The 15,248-nt window shown below is 35.1% G+C and overlaps 1 protein-coding gene across 2 annotated transcripts; it reads right to left on the reverse strand.

Moving 5' to 3' along the window:
- Nucleotides 1-7,913: 7,913 nt before the first annotated feature.
- Nucleotides 7,914-14,444, reverse strand: LOC143305042 (omega-amidase NIT2-A-like). Of its 2 annotated transcripts, XR_013061721.1 has the most exons (5): nt 14,332-14,444; nt 9,499-9,683; nt 8,929-9,097; nt 8,421-8,654; nt 7,914-8,269 (listed from the first exon to the last, which is right to left on the reverse strand). XR_013061721.1 is itself a non-coding variant. In XM_076627621.1 (4 exons), exons 2-4 carry the CDS (start codon nt 9,580-9,582, stop codon nt 8,521-8,523), a joined length of 387 nt encoding a protein of 128 aa, XP_076483736.1. In that variant the 5' UTR covers nt 9,583-9,683; nt 14,332-14,444; the 3' UTR covers nt 7,914-8,520. The 2 variants fall into 2 exon arrangements, 1 of the variants encoding a protein (XP_076483736.1); XM_076627621.1 differs by having other exon boundaries at nt 7,914-8,654.
- Between the last annotated feature and the right edge of the window lie 804 nt (nt 14,445-15,248).

A 15,248-nucleotide genomic window follows, 5' to 3' on the forward strand; every position in this document is an offset into this window, starting at 1 on the left:
ATGTAAAAAAATTGATTATACCGTGTTTTAAAACCGTGCTTTAAAATCGATATTCGCTGAAACAATACATCGCTCTGCGCTTCCAATTTGTTTTCGCACGAAGTATCAGTCCACTCATTGTTACCGTCACCATCTCTACCGTAATCTATATTACTCGAATAAATTCTATATCTTGATTATTTTAACGAACTTCCTTATTTTTTGTTTTTTATGACTTTAATTGGCAATTTCCATAATGTTCTATAACTTGACAATAGACTGATAATATTTCAGGATATATATATACATACATCATGTTTTTGAGGATTCTGTAGTAAAATATATTATAATAAATTATAGGAAAAACAAACTATTTAAGAAAAAATTACCACCTTCGAGTAATAAATTATAGAAGGTTACCAATGTAATTTAAAACTTAAAACTTAAAAATAATCTATTACACGTAACAAAGAAAAAGATTTCTTCGCAAACGGTAACTCGAAAATTACAGCCATTGCTGTAGAAACATAGTTTTACAGGGAGAAGAATTTCGCTAGAAACTCTCGACGATGTCACATCAAGCGAAAATTCAATAAAGCGATTACTAACCATACTACCAGCGGCAATCGTGTTACGGCAATTCGTAAATAAGTTAGTCTTCTATTTGCAGAAACGTCTCTGGCAATATCGTCACACTCTTGATTACGTCGGCGCTATCAAATGGTCTTTGGAAGAAAGTTTTCCATTATCTACTTTTGCCCATGGCGTCGTTCCAACAAATGAATTCGAGTTCTGAATCGCTTTGTCTCGTATTACGACTTTATAACGGTGTTTCTTTAAACTTTAAACGATCGTAATAAATGTATTTACCCTGAATCATTTATAAACTGAACCGGAATATAAAATTTTATTCCGCAAAAATCATAAAGTTGAAAGTTAGGAACGAATAACAAATGAATAACCTAGTTTCATTAAAAGGCACGTGGTTAAGGTACGCCAATCCGCGTAATAACTTTGACACTCCAATTATTATAAAATATGTATCCTTAAGGGATTTTTTTGCGCGAATGCAAAATACTTTTCATACGTGCATAAATACTGAATAAATGGGACGTGATTTTCAATATTTCTTTTTGTAGAATTTATAACAAAGTAACTTTTTCACAAATGTTTTCGCTAACATTTTTACAACGTAAATGTCTTCTTTTGTAATTAATAATTTCAACATTTCTCTGAACTTTCTTCGTTGCGATAAAAAAAATATACAAAGCTTATGACGTGCTTGTTTAAAAATATTTATACGGAACAAGACTTTGAATTTGTCAGACCAATCGCCCTAACGAACGAATAAATTAAACGACCCGTAACAAAAAATTATTCCTGTCATTGAGTTGCGTTGAGTGGCGGAAACCATTTATAACACGTCCCATACAGCGTAGATCGCATACACGTCTTAGGATGTATTTTTGGTACTTATATATACTCTATATATATTCTTACTCTATATATACTTATATGTACTCTATATATATTCTCTATCTTAGATATACCATAAAATATTTCGTGAAATCGCGTATTCGTGTCTAATGTCAGGGATTCTCTTTCCACAAGTCCGCGTTTTCTATATTATCTTTCTTCCTTATCAGTAGGCATTCTCACAATTTGTGATTAATACTGCTCGTACAGGAATGTTAGGTTTTTGACGTTGTAAAATTTCACGTGAAATAATAATGCCTATATATTGACTAATTTATCAATTAATTAAATCCGTGTATATCAAGTTTTCTATAATTTACTACTTTCGTGTAACTACAGAAATTTGATGCAATATAAAACTTGATTAAAACAGCGATTCATTAGGAAACGAGAATAATGATGCAAATATTTTTTGTAGCCATTATATAAGATTTCGATCGCATAATTAATCAGTATCAACTTACCGGTCTTTAACGGTAGAATAGAAAGAAGTGCAGGCGGTACAGAGACCGCAATTATGATCACTTTCAGGTAGAATCTCCAACAGTGGTACATCTTCTTAGTCGTAATAAGTCGCGATCAGAAGCGTAAAAGAAGTTTAGCAGTGGCGTAAGTACCGCACTAGCCAGAAGTATCTGCGACAGAAATCAGAATACACTCTTTTTCGCATGGTTGGATCAATTTCGCGTGGGACTAACCTGATTGAACCTAACGCGGGATAATTGTGTTAAGGAAGTGATACATTTACACTGTACATGAGAGTGTGTGTGTAAGGGCCAGAGGGCGTCAAGGTCTTAGTGGAGACAAAAGACTGTTGCCAGATGTTAGAAGAATCTAGGATAGTCGGTTGGCGACAAGCGTGCGTGCAAGACGTTCTTCAGAGTGTAATATAGATGTATAACTGTTGTGTGGGAAATATAGTCAATTATTTGTATTCCCAAATCCTCGAATTTCCTTAACATGGTAGCAGAGCGTGGTTACTAGTTTTGCAAGATATTTAGTGCGTGGTTACGATCTTGCGAGTGAGTTTTCAGTAAAGAAAAAAAAACTTTCAGAGGAACAAAATATACTTCGAGCACGTAGGAACGCTTGAGTAAGAAAAGAAAAAAAAAAGAAGAATCAATTAAAATGGAGAGATCGGAAATCATGATACCTATATTCGATGGCGAGGATTATGGAATGTGGAAGCAAAGAATCACGATGTTTCTCAAATATAAGGAATGCGAGGTTGTTACAACTAGAATGAAGAACGAAAGAGACGATGAAGACTGGGACAAAAAGGATTTGAAGGCGATAAATATAATTTATAGTGCAATATCGAACAGACAATTGGAGTATGTTAGGGAAGGAAAAACGGCGTATGATATAATAAAAAGGTTCGATGAAATGTACTTGAAAGAGTCGACGGCACTGCAGATCGTATGCAGAAGGAGATTGGAAAACATAAGACTGGAGAACTACAGTGATTCAGCATCATTCTTTAACGATTTCGAAAAATTAATAAATGAATTAAAAAGTGCGGGCGCACAAGTAAGTGAGAGGGAAAAGCTGAATTACATGCTGAATACGTTAGCCGAAGAATACAGCTACATAGCGGACATAATAGACGCATTGAAAGAAGAGAATCAAACGGTAGCGTATGTGAAAAATAAAATAGAAATAGCAGAGAAGAAAAATAAATCCAATGGAGGAGAAAGGCAAACCAACGCCTTTTCTGCAAAAAAGGAAGGATGCTTCAGATGTGGAAGATTAGGACACTTTGCGAGAGAGTGTCAAAATGGCGTCCAAGCGGGAAGCAGTAACGGCTATTGGCATGGGCCAACACGTGGTCGAAACAGAGGAAGAGAGAACAAAGGCAATACGAGCAGAGGACGTGGAAACTTTCATCGTCAATCAAGAACCGGCACGGGCGAGCATGGAAACTCAAGAGCAGGCATATGGACAGCAACGGCGCACGCAGCAAACAGCAGTGAGACGAATGAAATAAGTAAGAACGAAATAGTGTGGCTATTAGATAGCGGTTGTACCGATCACATAATTAATAATATAAATTATTTCGATAAATCTATCGACCTAAAAGAACCGGTAAATATATTATATATTTAGGCGATAATAGACCGATAAAAGCGACAAAAGTTGGGAATGTTATAAGTCATTTTGAAGCATTCGGAAAACAAAATAAAATAAATATGAGGAAAGTATTTTACGCGAAAGAAATGTCCGCAAATTTGATTAGTTTAGGTAAACTAACAGACAATAAGAATACGGTTATTTCCAAAGGAAATATTGCGAAAGTAATAGATGAGGATAATATACTTACAGCTGTAGCGTTCAAAGAGAATGGGACATATAGAATAAAAAGTATATTGAAAGGGAAGAAGCACTTAGTAAACAGCGCCGAACGTAGTGGTATGAGTAAAAAGGAAAGATGGCATAGGATGCTAGGACACGTAAATTTTAAATATTTAGAGATTTTGGGTAAAGAGCAGCTAGTGACTGGCATACCGAATGAATTTGAAAAGGAACTTTTGAAATGTAGGGTGTGTATAGAAAGCAAAATGCATAACTTACCTTTCAAAAATAATCGAACTAAGGCTAAGGAAATAATGGAAATTATTCATACGGACGTATGTGGTCCCTTTAAGACTACCGGATTCAATGGAGAAAAATATTTCATTTCATTTATCGATGATTATAGTAAAATAGCTAGGATCTATTGTATAAAATCAAAAGATGAGGTCTTTGATTCTTTCGTACAGTTCGTAAATGAAGCCGAAAATTTAACGGGCAAGAGGTTAAAAATATTAAGATGCGATAATGGTAAAGAATATTTAAATAATCGAATTTATAAATTTGCTAGGGATAAAGGTATAAGAATAAATAATTGCCCAACATACGTACATGAATTAAACGGGACAGCGGAAAGGTATAATAGAACAGTGATGGACATGGCGCGTTGCTTGTTAGCGGAAGCGAAAGTACATAAAAGGTACTGGCCGGAAATAGTTTGTACAGCGGAATAACACCAGCTCAGATAAATGACCCTCTAACTTACCTTTGTCCTCATCGACGTCAGTGATTTTAAAGCTAGTTATAAAGTGCACTTCTCAGCCAGCGTCCACGGCAGTCAATATTATTTAACGGGTCTTAACGCGATGTAAAAAGGGAAAAAGGAGGAAAGAAGGAACAGGGAAGCAAAGAGGAAAAACGAATTTTTCATTTTCTCGAAACTGGATCAAGTTTCAGGCTGCTCGCCAAAGAGTCTGTAGCTAACGAGACAAGATTAGACAAACCACGCTTTAAAATTCCCACAGAACTATAATAATCCTCGAAATCAATACGATTCGTCGATCCATCGCCTGATTAAAAAATGAGATAGGATGAAGCTCACTAGTCGGCCTTTGAACCTTCAATAGTGATTCTCTGTAAATGCTTGAAATTGACGCTTGGATTCTTTCCGGATTAACTAGCTTTGCCCCTCCCTCCCTTTATCTATTTTCTTAGATCGACTTAGACTGCCACAACATATTATCTTTCTTCTTTTCTTTTCTTTTCTTTTCTTTTCTTTTCTTTTCTTTTCTTTTCTTTTCTTTTCTTTTCTTTTCTTTTCTTTTCTTTTCTTTTCTTTTCTTTTCTTTTCTTTTCTTTTGATCTTTTAAAGCCCTAAATCGCTGGCTATTTTGTATACTATATATTTTGTACACTCAATTACTCTGTAAGTCATAAGTACATATGTTTTACAACGTTATTTGTCATATTTCAGTTAAACCCCAGAAAAGCCAGAAATATATTTGCAGCGTGTTTTAACGCGTCCCTGGCAAAGATCTCAAAAACGAGTTGCGACACAATTTAAAGCGACAAATAGCACCGCGTATCTCGTTGTGGTAACACACGGTTCGCCAGCTTTTTAAAAGCGCTCTCCGTTTGCTTTTTCCTCTCTTCTCTTCCCCTGTCTCTTCGTTTTTTCTTAACGAGCAAAACCATTTTCGCGAGGACGAGAGTACGGAAATGACGTACTGGCAATTTTGTTTTGTGATAATACAAGCAGCTCGGTTTCAGTGAATTAAACTTGGCCCCAAGCTTCTACTTATCCCCACCTTCCTTTCCTTTATTTTCCCTTCTATATCCCGTGTTACTCGTGAAGACGAACAATGGTTCAGATAGATGATAGGCAGATTTTCGAGAACTAAATAAATATACGGTCGCGGATCGGTATCCTTTACCCCTCATTGCGGATCGAGTCGCGAGATTGCAAAAGCGAGATATTTTATTATTCTGGACATGGCCGGTGGGTTTCTCCAAATCCCTATTCATCCTAATTCTAGGAAGTATACAGCATTGATTACCCTCGATGAACAATTTGGATAATAAGTTGTTGTTTTCTTCGAATTCTTTTGTGCCTTTGTTCGATCCATTCTAAGTCGATCTAAGAAAATAGATAAAGGGAGGGAGGGGCAAAGCTAGTTAATCTGGAAAGAATCCAAGCGTCAATTTCAAGCATTTACAGAGAATCAAGCGGGCTGGTTAAGGTCGTGAGTTGAGCAATTATCCCGCGTTAGGTTCAATCAGGTTAGTCCCACGCGAAATTGATCCAACCATGCGAAAAAGAGTGTATTCTGATTTCTGTCGCAGATACTTCTGGCTAGTGCGGTACTTACGCCACTGCTAAACTTCTTTTACGCTTCTGATCGCGACTTATTACGACTAAGAAGATGTACCACTGTTGGAGATTCTATCTGAAAGTGATCATAATTGCGGTCTCCGTACCGCCTGCACTTCTTTCTATTCTACCGTTAAAGACCGGTAAGTTGATACTGATTAATTATGCGATCGAAATCCTATATAATGGCTACAAAAAATATTTGCATCATTATTCTCGTTTCCTAATGAATCGCTGTTTTAATCAAGTTTTATATTGCATCAAATTTCTGTAGTTACACGAAAGTAGTAAATTATAGAAAACTTGATATACACGGATTTAATTAATTGATAAATTAGTCAATATATAGGCATTATTATTTCACGTGAAATTTTACAACGTCAAAAACCTAACATTCCTGTACGAGCAGTATTAATCACAAATTGTGAGAATGCCTACTGATAAGGAAGAAAGATAATATAGAGAACGCAGACTTATGGAAAGAGAATCCCTGACATTAGACACGAATACGCGATTACACGAAATATTTTATGGTATATCTAAGATAGAGAATATATGTAGAGTACATATAAGTATATATAGAGTAAGAATATATATAGAGTATATATAAGTACCAAAAATACATCCTAAGACGTGTATGCGATCTACGCTGTATGGGACGTGTTATAAATGGTTTCCGCCACTCAACCGCATTTGAATTTGTGAACACGATCGAACAATTGACACGAATTATTAATTCCCGTCTCTACTCTAGTAACGATTTGCTTTGGAACGAGGTCGAATCGTTCTGATTCCGCGCATGATTAACAAATAATTACAGAGGACATCAATTACTTGGATGGTCTTCCTGAAACTTGATCCAGTTTCGAGAAAATGAAAAATTCGTTTCTTCTCTTTGCTTCCCTGTTCCTTCTTTCCTCCTTTTTCCCTTTTTACATCGCTTTGTTTTACATCGCAATTTACATTTATTTGTAAAGTTTGAATCTCCTCGATATTGAAGATGTTGAAGCTGCAAGTATGTATTTCATTTTAATCCATTCGAGACCGAGATTTAATTGTAAGACGATACCTAGGTGTCGGTACGATCTGAATGTTTAGTTGGAATGATTCTGTGTTTTACTCTCTCCGGGGTATCCTTTTCATACTTTGATTTTAAATCGATGACAATCTTAAATAGTATGCCTCATATTTTTAAAATATAAAATTATATACTATGTTATTCTATAATGTATTATGTACAGTTATATATATATATATATATATATATATATATATATATATATATAACTATATATATATATATAATAATTCTATGTTGAAAAAAATATGAAACTAACATGATATATACATTACTACATAAGTTATATATAAAATATGTATATTATATCCTTGCCTACTGACTGATATGAATTTCTTTCGGTCTCGAATGCGTTAAAAGAGAGCGCAAAGAAGTCGAAATTACTTATTGTAATTAGTAAAACGACCTGAGAGGCAGACAGATACAAGAAAGAAGGAATATTATATTAGCGGCATTATCATGTTTTTGCTCTCTTTAAGTCTTTCATCGAGACAGACAATCTACAGGTATTAATCGACCAATTTCTTCAAGCTGATAACTTCGAATTGATGTTTATATATAAGAAGTGTTATGTGTTAATCTGTCTAAATGTTTAAAAGGTGTTATAAATTAAATGTTGTTAAACGATACGTAATTGCCTTTTGATCGTAAATTTTACTATCAAGGGGTCTTTTATGTATGCGTAATCATTGTGAATTATACCAATTTATGTGATCGATATTAAAGGTGTTTAAAAGCATGTATTTTTTTCTATATTATTATTCTCCTATATTATTATCCTATATTATTATAGCATTCCTATATTATTATAATATCCAATTACATGTTGATACACAAGATATACAGATTATTATTTATAACGTTTTGGTTTTCTTAATTGAGTCATTCGTTTAGTACAAATGATAAGAAATTAGTAATAATTCACAAAAAAGGGATATTGCAGTAGAAATATTATAAAAAAACATTTTCTGTTTTAGTGTAGAGTTACTCCTTCTTACAGACAGTGTCGTACAAATCTGTACGTCTCTGAGAAAATGTAGGCATCTGAGCCCTTACTTCCTCAACAACTTTTAGATCTGATAGAAAAAAGAAACATACGAAGTAATAAGTAATGCTTACTAATAAATTCAACAAATACAGAGGAAGATGGCTAAATCGATAAATTAACGAGACTAAAAATTAATTACATCATGGATCTCTCGCTTTTAATTTTAAGCTGTAAATTACCGATATCGGTGACTGCCATATTCTCTTGAGTTTCCAAATCGTAAAGAATCTTTCCCCAGGGATTGGTCAACTGTGTATGTCCCCATGCGACGTAACTTGCTTAAGGAACACGAGCCGGTGATATGCAGGCAACGTATAATTGATTATCATTCGCTCTGAAACGCTGAAGTAATGACCAGTGCAGTGGTCCAGTGGTCATATTGAATGCCGCTGGATATATCAGCATTTGGCAACCTAACCCAGAGAAGCAGGAAATATGAAGCCACCGAATACCAATTAACTTCGTAGTTGCACGGTTCACATTCCATCATTTCTGAATATGCGAGGACAGTCCTCTTATTGTGCTTTTAATTCTTTTATTTGTTTCATTTTCAGCAAATATACTGGTTTTTTAAATTAAGCTTCTTTTTATACAGAGTTACAGATTATATTAATTTTATATAGAATATATTTAAGAAAGATATTTAATTTTTTGCTAGTTAAGTATTGATCGATTAAGTTACTGTACCTTTGTTCCGATAAATGCGTGCCATTTCCTCGAATCTAATATCATAGCAAATGCCAATACCTATTTTGCAGCCCTTCACATCGAACGTCGTTAGGGAGTTACCAGGACTGAGTGAATCACTCTCTCGAAAAGTAATCTTATTAGGAATGTCGATGTCGAATAGATGTACCTAATAACATAAAAATGTGGTCGCTAATTCTATTGCTGCAACTTTTCTAATTTAATATCAAAGTTACCAACTCCTAAACTTTAATTATTTTTTATTTAATAACTGACAGCGTTTTTATCACTTTCTTTTATTAAAGAATCTTATCATTTAATAATGTTTAAAAAGGAGAAAAAATAAGTATAATAATATTTTAAGTATGTGAAAAATTTATACAACAACAAACACATTACGACAAAAATGGGCGTTTCCCGTATCATAACGTATTTTATAAACCGTAAATTATAGAATTGGTTATAGTATACGTATGTACATATGTATATTCCTAAATTATTCCTAGATAGAGTCACTTTCTTCACCCCAATATTTTCAAATTCAAAGCCATAAAGGAATATATTACTTACCTTTCGGTGCTTTGCTATCAAAGTTCCATCGGGACCCCAAATAGTACAGGTATTGTACAATTTATCGCCCTCTATTTCAGGCATCGTACCACCAACTACATAGATGTTGTTTTCTTTAGCTGCGTTCGATGAAGCAACGCTCGTTTCACCATCAGGAATACTCTCGGCGTATTTTGGAAAGTACTCTGCATTGCAATATTTCAATTAATGAAAAATAACTGTCTTTTGTTCCAACCATAAATTAAATTGAAATGTTTGTCAGTTTTTTATTTTTTAAATTATTAAAATAACTAAGTTTTATATTTCGACTTAATTAAATATGCAATTACTTAGCTAATAGTATATATAATAAATCGTTTCTACAGGTTCAAAATGAAAAATGAATATTTAGAAATATTTAATTACGACAATGCTATTTGTGTTAGCATCAGTGGCTTGTTACTCAACGACTTTGCTAGTACTTTTTGAAACATAAAGTTAGTTTTCAATTAACACTTATACTAGAGGCGGAATTATAAATGCAAAATAATTGACAATACTAATTTATAAGTACCTAATTATTAGTATCTTCACAAATATATTTATACAAAAATCACGATAATCATGAAAATGGGGAAATCCTATATTCTCGAATCAATTCACAATTTATTTTGTATATTAATTAGATTCCGCGCTCATCAGTACGTACTCACTGGCGACATCGAGAAAATGTATCGGCAATTCCTCGTACGACCAGAGGATCGGAAATATCAAAGGATATTATGGCGCAGCGCGAGTGGAGAAACAGAAACATATGAGCTTAACACCGTAATACTCTTATCATAGAAATAGAAGCAGTCCTCAATTCCCGCCCGCTAACTCCTATCTCCACCGATCCAAATGATCTCCTAGCCCTCACTCCCGGACATTTCCTCATTGGCGATTCATTAATGTGCTTACGTGATCGAGATTTCAGAGACATTCCATCGAACCGACTCTCCAAATGGCAGCTGGCATAAGGAGTATTTGAACGAGCTAACCAACCGCAATAAATGGAGCAAGGGTGGACACAGCATCCAAAAGGGCACAATCGTCATCCTCAGAGAGGACAACGTTCCCTCCATGCATTGGCCTCTGGGCCGAGTTATCAAGGTTCATCCAGGCGCCGATGGTGTCATCCGGACAGCTACAGTTCAGACGGCAAAGAGCATTTTGGATCGGGGCGTCAAAAGGCTTGTCCCACTGCCAATTCAACCCGATCTCGAGAAACCCGAACAACTAGCCACCGAGACGAAATAAGATGGGAACTTCAACCACACCTCGCTAGTTTGATCGGTACCCTCTCAACGGGGGGAGAATGTTACGCCATGCGGCTTACCATAGGTCATATTCTTAACTATCGATCGCGGCACTATAATGTCGCAGACGGATCGTCGCGTCTGCCCGGCAAACAAACATTGTAGTGGCAAGCGCGTGGTTCATTAAGCAGGGCGACTTCCAGAAACGTCGACTCGTGGCCCGTATTTTACCTCGCAGTAAAAGAATGTGGCGTGATCCGAACGTAGTGGGGGTCGCCTTCCAGAAAAAACGAAAAAAATCGAAAGGCGTTCAGAACTTTTCGAGAAGTCGAACCGTCAACACATGTGGTATGTCGCGCATTACTTATCAACCAAAACGCAGTTACATTTTTTTTGTTCCTTTTATATCTTTCTAGTTAATAAGTTGTTGAAATAAACATTAATTTATTTGTGTTAATTCTGTGGAATTTCATTGAACTACCCTTATTATCATAATCGAAATAAGGGGATCGATCAGTTCGTGGCGTCGATTATTTAATCGTAACGGGAACTTACAACTCTCGTTGACGTGCTATCTCGCGATCGCGTCTCTCCGCGAACGGTCGAAACAAAATGATTCACTAAAAACTGTCCTGAATTCCTAAGAATTTATTTACCGCAAAACTGACAAAGTGTTTATTTAAAAAATGAGGTTGAAGGTAGTCCTTTTCTTTCATTTCATTCATTTTCATTTTCTTTCTTAAGTATGGCTAACACAATATCTAATCAATTAAAATTTTATATTTTCACGTGAAAAGTTTCTTTAGATAATTATTATCAACATGATGACTAACTCTTACGGATTAATACGTGTCTGTAGGGCAATCCGGTGGACTTGATCGGCTTTTTACTTCGAAAGTTGAGTAATCGGTGTCGCTTTCTTACGCATCTTTGAACTGTATAAATGTTTTAAAATTGTTTGATCCAGAATGTACCACACCGGACAATCAAGAAGGCAGGTGCCTTGACTACAGAAAATGTAAACCTCTGCAAGAAATATGGCAGATACAGTACCGTACAGCCACCGATTTTTATAGACGATCAGTGTGCAGATACCAGGGCAATGTTACGATCGTTTGCTGTCCGAACGATCCAAACAAAGAGAAGAGAGAAATTTTAATAAAAACTGTGTACAAGTATAAGGCTTTGCGACCACCATACTGTGGTTTTAGCAACGTCTCTCATACCAGGCTGGTCGATGGTAAACCAGCTGAACTTGGTACGTTTTATGTCTTTCTTTCCGATTAATAATAAGCCATTTACTGCAAAGAATGAACTTTAAAGGCATTAAACAGCACATCAATGTACATTTCAATTAGACTAAATAATAATGCTATGATTTCATCGGTAGTAACTTTACTTATTAACTTGAATTATTTCTTTCTTTTACTTCATGTTAGAAAGAGTATCTTTTTGCTTGAAATAAAAAATTGATATAGGAGTAATAATATGGATAGAGATCAAAAACTGTTAGGGCAGAAATTACACGTTTGAACTTTATAGTTCAGTATAGTTCAAATAGAAATTATATAGAATTATTTAATAATTTGTATTTCACTGGAATAAAAATTTAATTTCTGTCTTTATCAAATCTCTATTTCAGAGTATTTGTACGTATGTACTTATCGTCTGCTGTATGATCGAATATCGAATAGGTAATAATCGTTGTTACTCGTTACGTGAGAAAAAATTATGTATATTCACAACTATGACTATTGCATTTTAGGCGCTTGGCCATGGATCGCTGCATTAGGTTTTCGTAATCCCCGACACCCAGACAAACCACTATGGAAGTGCGGAGGTTCCCTGATATCGGCTAGGCATGTTTTGACCGCAGCACATTGTGCACATATGGATGGAATAGAAAACATACGCAATCATAATATTGCCATTCTTAGATTGGCGGAGGAGGTGCCATTTTCGAGTAAGTCCTCAAATATATATATATGTATATATATATATATATATATATATATATGCTATTGAGTATTACTGAAGTATCATATCCTGAAATTTCTTACTGTACACATATATTGTGTCATAAAGCGTGTACAATTCTTTCTCATACTTTTGGTCATTCGTTTCCTGCATTTTCATTTATTTTTTTATTTTTCAGGGTACGTATATCCCATTTGTACGAAAGAGCCCCTACGAAAGAGCAACTTCGTCGGCTATAACCCCCTTGTTGCTGGATGGGGAGCGTTAAGATATAGTAAGTGATATCAATTTTATAATAAAATTAAACAGTTCCAGTCTTAAATATCTTTCTTATTTTCTTCGTAGGACGACCACGACGTAATGCATTAATGGTAGTACAAATGCCAGTGATTAAGAACGCCGAATGCAAAATAGCTTGTTCCAAATTTCCTAATGCACCTGATATCACTGATGGTATAATATGCGCCGAACATGCTCAGGGTGGGAAGGATTCTTGTACGGTAATTAAGTTACAGAGTTACTACAAACTATACGGTATCTGAAGACACGTCAATTCGAATTAACATCAAATCGACGTCTTAAACATTAGAAATAATAGATAAACACAATTCAATAGTTTTGCCCACTTCTCACACCTCATTATGGTATTTAATCTAATTTCCTTCTAATCTTAGTTTTGCTCAAAATACATATAACATGTACATTATAAATTGGAGTATTTCAATACACAAATCAATAGAAGATTATTACTGTATATAAGTATAATTTCAATACAATTCGATCGATATATATCAGTATCTTTGATTAAAAATTTAACGATCCTTTCTGGCTGACCGCGGCGGACCACTGCTGATACAACATTGTATTAACCTCGTATTTAATAGGTATTGTGTCTTATGCTTATAAGTGCGGCACAGCTGGCTATCCCAGCGTTTACACTAGGGTCACATCGTACCTTGACTTCATTCTCCAAGCGATGCAATAATATGATATTACTGTTCCATAAATATCATTGTGTAAAAAACCTAAAGTTGGATTTTCTTATTGTGGAGATCAGAAACAGCACAAATTTGCATTGTTTTGTACGTTACAAATTATAGGCTTAAAATGTACGAAATGTAACTTTGAAACGACACTAATTTTCTACGCACGATAAACCTCCACGACTTAGGTATGTAAAGATGATAAACGTATATTAATTCTATTAATTTGGTAATAATAAACCAACTTTCTGAGAAGTTCTGTAAATTTCGTTTCTGTTGTATCAAGAGAATAATGGAATATTCCACTTAGATCGTATACTTCTTGTATGTACATACAAAATTTTCCGGCTAATCTAAAACACTTCATAAGATAGAGAGATTCTGGAGATTCGGACACAGAGAGTGCATAAAATACAAGATAAGTCTCGTGTCTTTCAAAATTATTTTTTATTCGCTAAAAACGTCCTGTGTACTCATGCAATCACATGCAACCTCGAAACTTCGCTTATTTTTTATCACTTTCCAATTCAATACACTGTTTCTGCATTTTTGACTATATGTAAGAGAAATTTCCATTCAGCCAAAGGTGTACTTACAAATTATAGATTCCTATACGACTCTCGGTAAAAATTTATCCGCACTCCAGATAGTTAAAATTTCTGTCGACCGTATTGATCCATCTGCACTCTTCGTATGACGTCAATATCTGTTCAGTGCTGCTGCGTAGGTTTCATTATGTTACGTCAATTCGTTTGTGACCGTTGCGCGAGTAATGGCGCTTTGCAATGGCGATTTGCAGGAAAACAGTGCAGGATGCTGTGATTCGTTTCTTGTGGTCGGAGGTTATGTTTGATGCCTATATTTATCAAAGATTTAATGCACATTATGGAGAAAGTGTTTTGTCACGAAGTGTGTTTGAATGGGCACAAAAGTTCAAAGAAGATCGCACAAGTGTTATGAAAAAACAGCTGGACGCCCGTCCACATCCACGATGACAACATTGAACGTGCTCATGAACTTATGCTCTATGGAATAGACGAGTGACACTGGATAATGTGGCAAATCATTTGCAAATCAGCCACGGCTCTGCTTATGCAATAGTGCACGACAGATTTGGGTTTTAAAAAGTTTGTGCGAGATGGATGCCGAGAAAGCTGATGAAAAGGTGAAGACGACGATGCATTCGTGGTTCGCAGCTCAGCCCAAAACATTTTTTAATGAGAAAATACGAAGGTCCTTCAGCAAATGGACAAAGTGTATACAGAAATTGAGTGATTATGTCAAAAAATGATGTATGTCTTTTTTGACAATTGCTTAAAATAAATTCTACACCGACAGAGCGGGTAACTTTTTACTCACCCTCGTAAGACACTTAAATTTCCAATCTATTATGATGAATAAAAGAGCTTATACTATTAAATCTAATTGTATTTTGTTGCATGAGAGTACACGTGTATGTGATGCACATTACCTTTATATCCCCTTGAACGCTTCAATATTGCGCATATATACT

The sequence above is a fragment of the Bombus vancouverensis genome, unplaced genomic scaffold (genome assembly GCF_051014615.1).
Source record: "Bombus vancouverensis nearcticus unplaced genomic scaffold, iyBomVanc1_principal scaffold0077, whole genome shotgun sequence".
NCBI classification, from domain to species: Eukaryota; Metazoa; Arthropoda; class Insecta; order Hymenoptera; family Apidae; genus Bombus; species Bombus vancouverensis.

What these genes read in the sequence shown, in the direction of transcription:
- LOC143305042 (XM_076627621.1), bottom strand. Translation starts at nt 9,582, where the DNA reads ATGCCTGAAATAGAGGGCGATAAATTGTACAATACCTGTACTATTTGG. An exon ending in TGATAGCAAAGCACCGAAAG is followed by an intron (nt 9,098 to 9,498) that starts GTAAGTAATATA and finishes TTATGTTATTAG; the next exon opens with GTACATCTATTCGACATCGA. An exon ending in ACGCATTTATCGGAACAAAG is followed by an intron (nt 8,655 to 8,928) that starts GTACAGTAACTT and finishes TCTCTGGGTTAG; the next exon opens with GTTGCCAAATGCTGATATAT.